General features: G+C 40.6%; 1 protein-coding gene across 6 annotated transcripts in view; it reads left to right on the forward strand.

The window, feature by feature from the left end:
- The window catches only part of REXO5 (RNA exonuclease 5), a 43,485-nt gene extending 32,662 nt beyond the window's left edge, over nucleotides 1-10,823 (forward strand). For 5 of the 6 annotated variants that reach the window (XM_007987253.3, XM_007987235.3, XM_007987244.3 and 2 more), the window contains 7 exons: nucleotides 634-738; nucleotides 1,215-1,352; nucleotides 5,091-5,183; nucleotides 5,791-6,007; nucleotides 6,213-6,400; nucleotides 7,367-7,485; nucleotides 10,556-10,823. In XM_007987253.3, the coding sequence (XP_007985444.1) occupies nucleotides 634-738; nucleotides 1,215-1,352; nucleotides 5,091-5,183; nucleotides 5,791-6,007; nucleotides 6,213-6,400; nucleotides 7,367-7,485; nucleotides 10,556-10,631 (936 nt within the window). In that variant the 3' untranslated portion in view covers nucleotides 10,632-10,823. The remainder of the gene's footprint in view (nucleotides 1-633; nucleotides 739-1,214; nucleotides 1,353-5,090; nucleotides 5,184-5,790; nucleotides 6,008-6,212; nucleotides 6,401-7,366; nucleotides 7,486-10,555) is intronic. The other variant, XM_037989770.2, reaches the window with a different exon arrangement.
- Nucleotides 10,824-14,413: the final 3,590 nt, after the last annotated feature.

Consider the following 14,413-nt stretch of genomic DNA (forward strand, 5'->3'; position numbering starts at 1 on the left):
TTATAATATTGTTTGGAAGGGTTGGCATTCTTCACAGCAGTGTCTCCAAGGAGTACCACCTTTTCTCTATATATCTGATTCTTCTCCAGAAGCACAGCTTCTCTGAGGCTGCCAAGCCTCTTGCTTGTAGTCAAGTGCTGAGAAATGTCAAAATCATGACCCATGTTCCTTATTTGGCATTTAATTAGAGTTTTTATTTTGGGGGTGATTTTTTTGTGCTTCATCTAATTCTTCCATGTCCCTTGATTATTATTATTATTATTTTAACCAAATCTATTAAGCCTCCTCTCCCTTGCTTTCCCTACTCACAGGCTTACAACAGTTTACAATACTGGAAGTTATAGTTATTTATTTAATTACAGGTCATTGGAAAATTTTTGTAATAACCCTTGTCTCTTAGTAATGCTGAAGGTCTGACTTATATGTATTTTATTTTTATTCTTTTTATTGGTTCTGTGGTTCTTTGGGGAAGCTGTGTGGTTTCACCATTTTCCTCCAGACCTGGAAGTCAGCCCCATATTACCTCAGTATGGGTAAAAAGGCAACTACTATTTATATTATTGTGGCTCATATCCAGGAGCCGCAATAGAGTATGAGGTTCCTACCTTATCCAGGCTGTGCTGTTCTCTACAGGTTCTTGAGCAGGCCAGAGTGGAAATCCCCCTGTTTCCCTTCAGCATTGTTCAGTTCTCTTTTAAGGCCTTTTCACCTATCCTCACCGAGGAGATGAACAAAAGGGTAAGTGGATGGGTTCTGCTGAATGATTTATTTAGTGACTTTTTGTAACCTCTTATCATTATGGAAAGTAATACATGCTTTATTTAATTTGTTGTATCTTTCTCTAGAGTTTTACTATCTGCATATTAACATCTAAAAATATTTTTATAAAAATGGGAATCAAACTATGCATACTGTTTTGCAACTTTATTTTTTCATTTAACAGTATATCTTGTACATCTTTCTGTATCACTACTTATCTTATTTCCCTTGTTTTTAATGGCTACATAATATTCTGCTATATGATATACCTATTAACAGCATTTGTACTTTATACACTTTTGCTATTGCAAATAATACTTCAGTGAACATCCTTGGACATTTGGCAAGTATTTATGTCAAAAAAATCTTTGATGAATAATCCCATGCGTTGACTCATGATTTCATTTCTCTTTTCACATTCATTCCCATACTATATTCTGTTGTTTTTCCTACAGATGAGGATCAAGTGGACAGAGATATCAACTGTCTATGCTGGGCCATTTAGCAAAAATTGCAATCTCAGGGCTCTGAAGAGGCTATTTAAGAGCTTTGGCCCAGTCCAGTCAATGACTTTTGTTCTTGAAACCCATCAGGTAAGACTGGAAAATTCGGCCGGGCATGGTGGCTCACGCCTGTAATCCCAGCACTTTGGGAGGCCGAGGCGGGCGGATCACGAGGTCAGGAGATCGAGACCATCCTGGCTAACACGGTGAAACCCCGTCTCTACTAAAAATACAAAAAATTAGCCGGGCGTGGTGGCGGGCGCCTGTAGTCCAGCTACTCAGGAGGCTGAGCCAGGAGAATGGCGTGAACCTGGGAGGCGGAGCTTGCAGTGAGCCGAAATTGCGCCGCTGCACTCCAGCCTGGGGCACAGCGTGAGACTCCGTCTCAAAAAAAAAAAAAAAAAAAAAAGACTGGAAAATTCAGATTTCAATTTTCTAGATTAGTGTTTCACATTCAGGTGACTGCTTGGGCCATGCAGATAGCAATATTCCTGAAGTAAGCTTGATTGCTACCAACTGGAGCGCGAGACATACGCTAATGAGAGCAATTGTTGACCCACGAGAATGTATACCCAGTATTGTGAGATCTTTTGTTGTGTGTGTTTAAAGAATTGAGACATCTGGCTGGGCGTGGTGGCCTATACCTGTAATCCCAGCACTTTGGGAGTTTGAGGAGGGAGGATTGCTTGAGTCCAGGAGTTTAAGACCAGCCTGGGCTATATAGTGGGACCACATTGCTACAAAAAATTTAAAACCAAGAATTGAGAACTCTGTCAATTTTCACATGCTGGCTCCCATTTTCTCAAATATCAGGCCATGCGAAAAAATATGTCTGCTGGTTGAATATAACCTATGGTCCTTATGATTGTACCCGGCTTTAAAAGATAAAATGCCCTTTCAAAAGGAGAAGTAACTTTCATATCTTAGAAAGTTACTTCTTTTTTTACGGAGTAGGCTCATGGCTTGGTTAAGATACAGGAGGAAGATTATGGGAGGGCTTTTGTTGTTATTGTTATTAGTTCTCTTATCTCTTAGGGTAAGTTTTTGGTATTATAGGTTTGTATTTACATAAAAGCCCTTTAAAGAGATTAGTTTTACTTTAACAAAAATAATGCTTGCATATGGTTTTAAAAATTTATATAGTTCAAAAGGACTTCACAAGTTAAGTCTCCATCTTCATAGTCATAACAATACCATATCAATAAAGTTTCTATATGAAGCAATAGCATCATAAGCATATAGAGACATAGAAGAAATCATGAAAAGAATTTAGAAAGAATTAAAAATGGAAACAGTGTAATAGGATGTTTGTGGAATGATATACAATAAAGGTAACAATGGAGGCCTCCCGGGGGAAGAATTAGGCAGCTAGCTAATGGGATTAGGGGAGATTTTACTGTAAATATATTGTTCCTTTAGAATTCGGAACTAGGTAACTATTAACTGGTGTATTACCATGTATGAAAGTGAAGTAAAAATACTTCTAAAGTGATGTAAGTGCAGGATCCTAGATATTTTTAAATGTGCTGTCTCTAAATTTTTTTTTTTTTTTTTTGACACAGAGGCCCAGGCTGGAGTGCAGTGGTGCCATTTTGGCTCACCACAGCCTCTGCCTCCCCAGTTCAAATGATTTCTCGTGCCTCCCAAGTAGCTGGGACTACAGGTTTGCACCCCCACGCCTGGCTAATTTTTGTATTTTTAGTAGAGACGGGGTTTCACCATATTGGCCAGGCTGGTCACAAACTCCTGACCTCAAGTGATCCACCTCCCAAAGTGCTGGGATTACAGGTGTGAGCCACTGCACACAGCTTCTAAATCTTTTATTAATGGCTTTTCTATGACTACAAATACAAATACAAAGATTATCCCTGAGAAGATGGATTGGGGGATGAGAATATAGCAAGGGGCTATAACATCTTCCTAAGTCTTTCTCTTCGTCCCTTTTTTTGGTTGTGGGGGTGGCGGGTAAAATACATATAACATAAAATGTACCTTTTTAACCATTTTTAAGTGGCGTTCAGTACATTGACATTGTGTAGCTATCACCACCATCTATCTCCAGAACCTTTTCATCATCCCAAACCGAAATTTCCTATTAAGCAATGATTTCCTGTTACCCTTCCCCCAGCCATTGTTTTACTTTCTGTCTGTATGAATTTGACTACTCTGTATACCTCACATAAGTGAAATCATATAGTATTTGTCCTGTTGTGTCTGTTTTATTTCATTTAGCATGTCTTCAAGGTTCATTCATGTTGTAGCATGTATCAGAATTTCATTTTCAAGGCAAAATAATATTCCATTTCATGTATGTACCACATTTTGGTTATCTATTTGTTGATGGACATTTGGATTGTTTCTACCTTTTTTTTTTTTTTTTGAGATAGGATCTTGCTCACCCAGGCTGGAGTTCAGTGGTGTGATCACAGCTTACTACAGCCTCGACTTCCTGGGCTTAAGCAATCCTCCCACCTCCCAGCCTCCTGAGTAGCTGGGACCACAGGCTTGCACCACCATGCCCGGCTAGTTTTTTGTAAGACAGGGTCTCTCTGTGTTGCCCAGGCCGATCTTGAACTCCTGACTCAAGAGATCTGCCCACCTCGGCCTCCCAAAGTCCTGGGATTACAGGCGTGCCTGACTGTGGGTTGTTTCTACCTTTGACTATCATGAATAATGCTGCTATGAACATGGTTGTACATAATATCTGTTCAAGTCCCTGCTTGCAGTTCTTCTGGGCATATACCCAGAAGTGGAACTGATGGATCAAATAGTAATTCTGTGTTTACTTTTTTGAGGAATCATTATACTGTTTTCCACAGTGGCTATACCATTTTACATTCCTACCAGCAAAGAACAAAGGTTCCAACTTATCTGCATCTTCACTGACACTTGTTTTCTATTTTATTTAATAATAGCCTTCCTAATGGATGTGAAATGGTATCTCATTTGGGTTTGATTTGCATTTCCCTAATGATTAGTGATGTTGAGTGTCGTAGGCAATTTGTACATCTTTTACAGCAATGTCTATTCATTTGTTTGCCCTTTTTTTTTTCTTATTTATTTTTTTCAGTTCCAGCTACTCTGCAATGTTTGCCCATTTTTAAATCAGGTTATTTGGGTTTTTTATTGTTGAATTGTAAGAGTTCTCTGTACATTCTGGATATTAATCTTTTATTAGATAGGTGATTGCAACTATTTCTCCATTCTGTGGGTTGCTTTTTGACACTGCTGTTAGTGTCCTTTGATATACAAAAGGTTTTAATTTTTATGAAGTCTAATTTGTCTATTTTTAGCTTTGTTGCCTGCCTTTGATGTCATGTTCAAGAAACCCTTGCCAAGCCCAGTGTCATGAAACTTTCCTATGGGAAGGCTTTTATCTCCATATTGATGCTGTGGCTCAGATAATCACAAAGATTTACTTACTCCGAGTTACCAGACAGAAAAGCAGACCATTTGAAGATGTAGCCTATCCAGTGGAAGAACTTATCCTTCCCAAGCTTACAAAGTTTAGCTAAAAGACAGACAAATGGGAATCTCTGCCCGTGACTTGCAGTGATGACTTTAGTGATGCATAATAAATATTATGAAAAGCCTGTTGGGTAGTTGCATTTTAAATGACAAAAGTTAGTTATTGTCTGAAAGCTAGTTCCTGAACTTTAATGATCCCATTTAAAGTTGACAGTTTACAATCAATACCTGTGTAACACAGCACAGCAAAGGCATCCATTCTGGTGGCTTTGGCCACTGTAGTTTGAATCCTTTCCCCAGCCCCTTCTTTAGCAGTTTGAGCTGGAAAGCAATGGTGAGGAAATCTTGGTCTTTCTGCAGCCTCATCTCTGTATACAGTATGAAGTCCTAGAAGCAGCCCAGCTGGCCATAGAGTCCTTGGATGGTATTCTGGTAGATGGTACCTGCATCAAGGTAGGGTGATAAGAGAAAGCTCCCTTTGCTCGGGTCTAGCCTACCACAGCCTATATGTATAGTGCCCCAGGACATGTAGCAAACACCCTCAAGAGGCCCAGGCATAAGACTTTGTTATGGAAAGTCTTCAGCCAAGTCTGACATTCTCCTGCTGGCAGTGACTGAAGATATAACAGCTTTCATTTGTGTCAGAAATCATCCTGTGATAGATTTGGGGCTTCCTTGCATTCTTTATTACTACTTAAGTCCCCAATGGTTTATTCTGGTTGGTTCTTTGCGGTTGCCCTTTTCTTCACCTTTCAGGGAGATCAAATGATGGTATTTTGAAGTTTCTTGTGCACATAAACAGAATTTCATTAAGGGTGGGAGGCAGGAAACTGAAGAGAATATGTTTACATGAAAATATGTATGTATTTATCAATTAAGTCTCTAACATAATTCTGTGAGACAGTTATCTTTAGTTTCCTTTTACAGAAAAGGAAATAAACTGAAAAAGTATAGGAAACTGAAAAATGAAGTTATTAGTAATGGCAAAAACTTGCTAGTATCCAACAGGCCTGAGGATTAAATTGATTTTCTACCACTAACATCAACTTTCCTTGGTTAGGTGCAGAGGCCTGTGACAGAGCTCACGCTTGATTGTGAGACCCTCGTGAATGAGCTGGAAGGAGATTCTGAAAACCAAGGCTCTATATATCTGTTTGGAGTGAGTGAAACCTTCAAAGAACAGCTGTTGCAGGAGCCCCGCCTCTTTCTTGGCCTGGAAGCTGTGATCTTGCCTAAAGATCTTAAAAATGGAAAGCAGAAAAAATACTGTTTCCTAAGTAAGTCTATGCTGTCGAATGTAGCTTTGGGGAAGGAAACTGGGGATGGTAATAACATGAGGTCAGAGAAGGGAAGATTCACCTCCTGGGCTGGACCAGGGCAGCAGTTCCTGATTCTGTCCTCCTCCTATGGCCCTAGCCAGGCAGCTTGGATGGGATCAACTTTCTCGGCCCTTAATAACAAGGTGGGGGTTCTTGCTTTCAGAATTCAAAAGTTTTGGCAGTGCCCAGCGGGCCCTCAACATTCTCACAGGCAAGGACTGGAAGCTGAAAGGCAGGCATGCTCTAACCCCCAGGCACCTCCATGCCTGGCTCAGAGGCTTACCACCTGAATCAAGAAGGCCCGCAGGGCTTCGTGTTGTACCTCCCCCTTTTGAACAGGAGGCCTTGCAGGTGAGTGAGTGAAGGTTTCTTGGAGAAGATGTCAGGAGGGTCCTGCTCAGTGACACTTAATCCTTTAATCTTTTTTTTTTTTCCTACCCTGGCCCTCAGTCTTATTTCACTCTCCAGCTTCTTCCAGTCCTGGCCACATCTCCTTTTCTCCCAGATCTCTCATACTTTAGCCCCCTCCATACCTGCTAAACTTAGGTTTTTAGTCTTCCAGATCTCCAAGGGACTTTGAGGGACCAAGGCAGGAAGTCAGAGAGCTGGATAATTATTCAGTGATCTAGTCTAGGGTTTCCCAAAGTGTGGTACATACACAAGATAAATTGTGGTTGTCATAGATGGTCTTTTTTTTGTTTTGTTTTCACTTTTATGATTATGGATTTGTCTGTTTATTATAGCTAAGACATCTGAATGGACTTGTTTTGCTAATACTTGTTAAAGTATACAACAACTACATTGAGACTATGATTTTGTGGATGGTATTAGTTAATTTCTAACTCACTTTATGGAAAAATGTTAGAGGGATATACAAGCAGAAGAGTGGAGGTAGAAGGTGAATGGCTGAAGCTTGGGAAACCCTGTCTTAGTCTAATCTCTCATACTTAGCAGATGAAATGTAGGGGCTAGAGTTGGTAAGTCACTTGCCCAAGGTCACAAAGAGACTTAATGGCAGAAGCCAGACTAGACCCCTCATTAGCAATGTGGCTCCCCTAGCTTGGGGTCTTAGAAGACCCATCTGGAGGAAAGGATAGTAGCCGTCCTCCCCTGAGGAAGTCTTAAACCAACTTGGAGGCCTGGGGATGCTGGGTCAGCAGAGAACCTGCAGTGTGGGCTCCAGTGTTAGACAAGGGATTTGTCTGGAACCTTTACTGGAATCCCATAGCTTTAGACCCGGAGGAAGAGTGTTGCAGCCCTTCCATAGGTAACGAGAGAGTGTTCTGGCTGAGTATTGACACGTGGCTTTGATCCCAGACTCTGAAACTGGACCACCCAAAGATAGCAGCCTGGCGCTGGGGCCGGAAGATTGGAAAGCTCTACAACAGCTTGTGCCCAGGCACTCTCTGCCTCATCCTGCTGCCAGGAACCAAGAGGTATGGACTGGAAAGGGTATCCCTTCAGGACTCTGTCCCCTGGATTTCAGCTGTTCTTAGAGAAAAAGCCTTTTGCTGATGTTTAGGTCCATAATGAGGACTTACATGAATCACCTCTTTAATTCTCACAGTTCTAAAAGATAGGCATTGTATTCCCATTTCACATTTATATGCTCTTGTATAACTACATATATTGGTCCCTCAGGGAGATAACTTATCCCCAGTTAAAACCAGGGGTCTTATGTCCTTCTTACTCCTCTCTGGAGAAAGAAGTAGCTGCTAACCCCACTTGAGTAAAAAAAGTAAAGTCTCAGAACAAGCCCTAGGCTTAGGTGTAACCTCCCCGCATATGAGGAATGTGTTCCTGCCTTCTGTACCTTTTTCTCCATTGACACCTCTGTTTTAAGAGATAACAGGGCCTGGTTTGCTGATTCTAAGCCTGAGGAATACTGGAGCAGGACTCTGAGTCTAGTTCCAACTTTATCACCTGTCTCCTCTGACAAGTGGCCAAGCTACTTCCCCGCTATAGATCTCAATTTCCTTTCAGTAACATGAGGGATTTGGAATAAATCAATTGATTTTCAAACCCTTTTAATTGTAAACCCTTTCTTTAAAGAAAAACCAATATTAAATCTTAAAGCATAGAGACGGGCAGTTTTGGAATGAGTAAGTGGGCAGCTAAATGAATGAGTGTATATTGGGGGAGGGAGGGAAAGATGGTAGCTTTTTTGAACAGTCTGAAAACCTTGGATTGTGTTAATTTTAAAAAGTTCCTTGAGATTCTGACATCTAGCTAGGTACAGTGGCTCGTGCCTATAATCCTAGCACTTTGGGAGGCCAAGGCGAGCAGATCACTTGAGCTCAGGAGTTCAAGACCAGACTAGGCAACATGACAAGACCCCATCTCTACCAAAAATACAAAAAAGCAAAAAAAAAACCAAACAGCCAGGTTTGGTGTTGTGTGCCTGTGATCCCAACTACTTGGGAGGCTGAGGCACGAGAATCACTTGAACCCAGGAGGCAGAGGTTGCAGTGAGCTGAAATTGCGCCACTGCACTCCAGCCTGGGCTACAGACTGAGACTCTTGTCTCAAAAAAAGAAAAAAAAAATTCTGACATTCTAGGAGTTGATAAGAGCATGAATACCTCTGGCCTTGAAGCTGGATCAGAAATTCATTTCCTAGCATAAAGTTATTGTAACATGCATCTGAGGGCCATTAGGGAGATGGTCTACCTACTGGGTAGGTTGAAAGAACTGCTTTCTCTGAAAAGCAGAAACAAGTATTAGGTGTTTACATTGAGAGGGAAAAAAACATCTTAGACCAACATACTTTAAACAGGCTTGTGGGTAAGCTAATAGGAACAGGGTAAAAAGTGCCCACAAGTTGCCAGTAAAAGCTTTTTGGTAAAGATGTGTGCTCTGGGGAACAGAGAGACTTGTCCTTAGGTAGCTCCTCAGGGGCAGTGTTATGGTGGTAGGTGGACTGGGTTTTCATGTTCCCACGTAGAATACTTAAATTGCAGTCCACCATTGTTTAGGTAAACTAAGTCAAGAGTAGCCCAAATCATTGTTCTTCCTGGATGTTCCACAGAGGGTGAAGCCAGAGGAGGAAGTGCTGGGGTCAGGGAGCAAAAACACTTAAGTTGTGACTGAGACAAAGATCCTCAGTCTTTGTCTGAGTTTGTTTGACAAGTTAGGAGAATTAAGCCCCTCTGGAAGCAGCAAATCCTGTGGTGAAGAACCTAAACTACTCCTATCCTTTAAAAGTCGTATTCTGATTTCTGTGGACATACTGATCAAACTCAGCAGCAGTAGCATGCATTTCCCCAAGCTGTGGAAGCTTGCTGTGTGACTGACTTCTCTGGGCCTTGTTTGTGCAGCTCTGTCCGTGATGGCAGCAGATACTCTTGGGAAACATTGGGAAAAAAGGAATAGCAAAAACAATAGAAGGTTTCCTTAGGCTGGGGTCTTGATGCAGCTTTTAATCCTTACATTTTTGGTAGCTTCTTAAATTAATATTGAAAACAACAGTAATTTATCAAACCCAGGTACTGTGCTAAATATCTTTATATGCATTTTTGGTTGAGGTTGTTAGAATCTTTATTTAACAAGTGGAGAAAGTCTCAGATTAAGCAATTTTCCTAGGGTTACACAGCTAGTAAGTGCATAGTCAGGACTTGTACCCTGATGGTGTGTCTGACTCCAAAGCAACTCTCCTGCCCTCAAAGCTCTAGTTCTCCATACACAAAAGTCTAGTGTTTGAATGTTTAAGTTCAGACATCAGGTGGAGACAGATTCTGTGTTTGTCTTTCCTCATTTCTACCTGCTTTGCCTCAGAGAGCTCCTCAGCTCTAACCCAGTTCCATGAATATGAATTACAAGGTGGCAGGGAACTAATAAATGGCTCCTAAATTCAAAGCACCATGCCAGGTTTTTTACAACAAACATTATTAAATAAGTTAATGTTTTGTAATGTTTTTTAAACAGCCCCCGGCAGCTAGCAGGTGCTACAAAAGTATGGAATGAACAAAGACTAAGATGCTTTAACAGCAACTTGTAAGGGCTCTAATGACAGATTGCTATTATTGATATCCTGGTTCTGTCACTTAACAGTTGTGTGACTTGAGCAAGTCATATAATGTCTATGAGCTTGTTTATTTTTTAAATGAGGATAACACTTGTACCTACATCAGTGAGCTGTTTTGAGGATTAAATGAGACAAGTGCTTAGAACAATTCTTGGCATGTAGTAAGTGCTCAGTGTATGTTTGCTATTGCCGATAGTCTTCACCAAAATCCCTGTGAGATAGTAATTTAAATATTTCATAGTTTTATAGATGTGCCTCATATCTCCTAATTGGTAAAGGTAGGATTTGAATCTAGACCTCTGAGACTCATCAGTGCTTTTTCCATTAAACTATCTTCAGCAGGCAGCTTTCCATAAACCTTCCTGCCCTTGCCTCATGGCACACACACACGTACTTGGAAAAACATCTTCTCTAACTAGGCATTTATAACCATTCATTCAACCTTATGGATAAAAACCTACCTTTGTTTCTTATTTATTGCAGCACTCATGGTTCACTCTCTGGCCTAGGACTGATGGGAATAAAAGAGGAAGAAGAAAGCACCATCTCAGGCCTGTGATCATGAGTCGGCCTACCATGTTTCCATGTGCCATTTCTTACCCCTTGTAGGCAATGGCAAAGAATGTGGTCAGGCTGTAGTCTCTCCAACCAGCAGACAGCTTTTGTGGAAACTTGGTGTAGCAGCTAAAAGAGTTTAGTTTGTTTATATGGCATGTATACGTTTTCAATAAATGCCTAAAGTTCAAGCATAGTATGGGGGTGTCCACAGATTGTTTCTTTGTGTCATTGAGTTTATGTGCATAGGCGTGGTAGCAGGTACTCACTCCACGTAGCACCCCTATTACGTGGTATATTCTGGTAAGGAAACCAAGAGGACTGACTGCTCTGCAGAAAACCAGCCAATTAGACAATATGTCAAAGTTGTAATGTCTGTGAAGCAAATTTCTTTAAACTGTTTTCTTATTGACAGCTCTTATAAAATTGAAGGGCAATGATAGGCTGAACTGAAAAATCTGGCAAGTCCACCAGGCAGTGGAGTGGAAGATTCTTTTAGTTTTTTTAAGCAGCCCTGGAAACCCCTTCCATTCCACGTTTAGGAATCCTTCCCTTCAGAACATGACTGCAGTGCCACCCTTCACCAGTAGGTGCCTCCATCACACCATCTCTCCCCCTAGGAACTGGAAACTTGAAATTCAGTAAAAGCCGTTTTAATCAACTCTCAAACTGGTAACAATCTGTGTTGGAAAGGACATGGGGCATAGGCACCCAATTCCAAAACTAGTAGAGATATTAACTGCCCTCCAGAAAAGATGAATCTGGCATACAGTATGTATCATACCCAAAAACCTCATAAATTGCTCCATACACTGAGACCCTGTAATTCTACAGCATTGTCCTAGGGTACTAGGATCGTTACACAAAAACATGTAATGAAGGAGATATCACAGGGTTATTACAATGGAGTTATAGATAGCCAGTTCTAAAGTGTGTGTGTGTGAGAGAGTAAAATCTTCAGTGAAAGAGATCTTCAAGAAGAGGCAGTAGACCTCTAGATCCAGAATGCTTGACTTTGAATCCCAGCTTTTTAAATCATTAGCTGTGTGAACTTGAATATTACTTAACATTCCTGTGTCTGGAATAATGGCATGTATCCAGAGGATTACAGATTAGTGAGATTATGTATTCACAGTACTGTATATTATTTGTTGTATGAAGTCTGGAGGGATACAGAATAGCATGTAGTTTGAGTCCACTTTTGAGGGATACAGAATAGCATGTAGTTTGAGTCCACTTTTGTAGGAGAAAATATACAAGTTATACATAGGCTTCTAACAAAACCTGCAAGGCTATATGCCAAAATGTTAACAGTATATATCTACGGCTAGTGGCATTGACAAATTAGGTTTTAACAAATGCTTTTCTGTTGTAGACTCGACTTTTTTCTTAAACATTCAATATACATTGCTTTTATAATTGGAAAATAATTCTTAACAGCTGCTGTCAGGAGAAGAAAAGAAGAAAAAGATAATTCTACTTAAAATTAACTCTTAGGGTTGGGCAGTTGGAGCAGTGTTTCCTGTAAATGTAGCTTCATAATATCTGGTCCTATATGAAAGTTTAAATGTAGCTTCTGTAAGATCTGGCCCTATATGGAACCAGAACTGAAGAGCTTGACTTGGGGTCAGACACTGCAACTTGATTCAAGTCCCTTCATCAGAAGGAAAGTTCCCTAGGTGAACTGCCAACTTCTGCTGCAAGGCCCTGAGAACTTGAAGCTGACAAGTGTTGTTGGGTTCCTTCCTGCCCAGCTGAGCTCCAAAGCTGTGAGAGCTTAGCTGCTGTTTACCTCTTGAGGCTGAAGTCTTCAGAGACAAATTAAGTGCCTGCCTTGAATATGAACAGGCCTGGGTTGGAGCTTCACCTCCCACACACACCTGAGTATTTGGGGGCAAGTCACTTAACCTCATTTGAGGCTATTTCCACAGCTGTGTAAAATGAGGAAATAACTACTTTTGATTATTGAGACATTTGTGGAAAATGACACAGTAATGCACTATGTGTGAATTATTTTCCCTCTCTGGGCCTGTTTCCTCACCTTTAAAATGGGGGAAATTAGTACTTCATAAGGTTATGAGGATTAAACTAGGAAAAGTCAAGATTGAGTGCTGAATGACATACTATTTTACTAAGGATCATCTCCCTGTACCAAGAGCACTCCACTTGCTCCCAAGAATAGCCAAGGCCATCTTTTTCTTAGGAGAAAGGGTAGGGCTGGAGGTTTCCCCAGGGATCCAACTCCAGAACTCTGCAGAGATGGGCCTGCACGACAAGGCCTCTGAGACTTCAGTCTGCACACTCTGTTCTTTCGCCTGATGCTCCACCTTTTGGAAGCCAAAGCTGCCAACTTGGCCTCTTGCAAAACACACATTCCATTCATAAGTGCGTTTGTGCATTTTTCCTCCCACACCCTTCTAGGCAGCCAGTGCAGAGCTGCCAAGGCAGCTGCTGGAGAAGCAGCTTCTTATGGAGGAAAAGCAACTCCAAGGGCTTTTACAGAACTCATGGTTTAGGCTTTGAACACATTACTCCCATTTTCTGGTCTCCTTGCCCATAGTGGGGTTGTTCATTTCCTTTTGCCCCCCTTTCTGTAAATAACCTCTTCCCTATTATAAAGGAAACCTATTAATGAAAATTTGAAAAATACAGAAAAATTTAAATCACAACTGATCCCACCATCAATGGTCAATGACTGCCAATATTTTATAATCGATCAACTTTTTCCATGATGATAGAAATTCTATTATTCAAAAGCAGAGTATAACATTCTAGCATTGATGTATGCCATAATTTCTAAAGCAGTCCCTTTTGTTGACATTGAAGTTGTTTCCAAATGATGCTGCTGGTGATATCCTTGCACATACATCCTTGGAGATTTTTTAGGAAGAAATCTCACATGCTTTTAACTCCAGAAAGGCTTTTACTGTTTACTAGCATAGATTTGCTTCAAATTTTTGCCAATATGTTTTTCATTGTATATTTAATTCTACTTATTTGAATACCCTTTAGAGTGGCATCCTGCTTTTTTCCCCAGAAGCTTTTTGGTAAATTATTTTTCCTAAGTGAGTTGTTCATATCCTTTGCCATTTTTCTGTTGGGAAGCCAGGTCCTTTTCCATACTGAATTAAGAGCACCTTATGGATTCACTATAGTGTCCATTTATAAACTATTACAAAATTTTAGTTTGCTTTTTAAGGTACATCATTTTATGTTTAGTCTTTTGTGATTTCTTCTATTTGCTTTTCTGCTTAGAAAGCCCTGACTGATCTCTGGATCCAATGACAAGTTTATATATTTCAATGATTTAATGTCTATACTTCATAGCCTTATTTTTCTTGGAATTTATTTTGGCATGTAATAACTTACTCCCAAATATTTAGATAATTTTACCCAATTATCTAGTTTTACTTACCCAATGAAGGACGAGGCTCCTTTATAAGTCCACGTGTATACTAGGGCCAGTATTCATGTTTTCTGCTGTCTTGTCATGTAGCAGTACCACACTATTGTACAGCTCTATAATGTACTAGCAGTTTTAGCAGCAGCACCCCAGATAAGCACAGGGCCCATGGAGAGTACCCATCAGCATGGATTACAAAACACTGTAGAGTTCAGATGCTTTGCTGCTGACTGCACTGGTGCTGCTACATTCCACCAGGACTTTTTCAGCACCCCTGAGTCAAGAGATGGGATAAGGGTCAGAACACTGGACAGAAGATTAAACTCAGGTAGGAGCCTTATATTTTTAAGACAGGGCATCCTCAGAAGTTGACATAAAGGAAA

The sequence above is a fragment of the Chlorocebus sabaeus genome, chromosome 5 (assembly GCF_047675955.1).
Source record: "Chlorocebus sabaeus isolate Y175 chromosome 5, mChlSab1.0.hap1, whole genome shotgun sequence".
Lineage (NCBI taxonomy): Eukaryota > Metazoa > Chordata > Mammalia > Primates > Cercopithecidae > Chlorocebus > Chlorocebus sabaeus.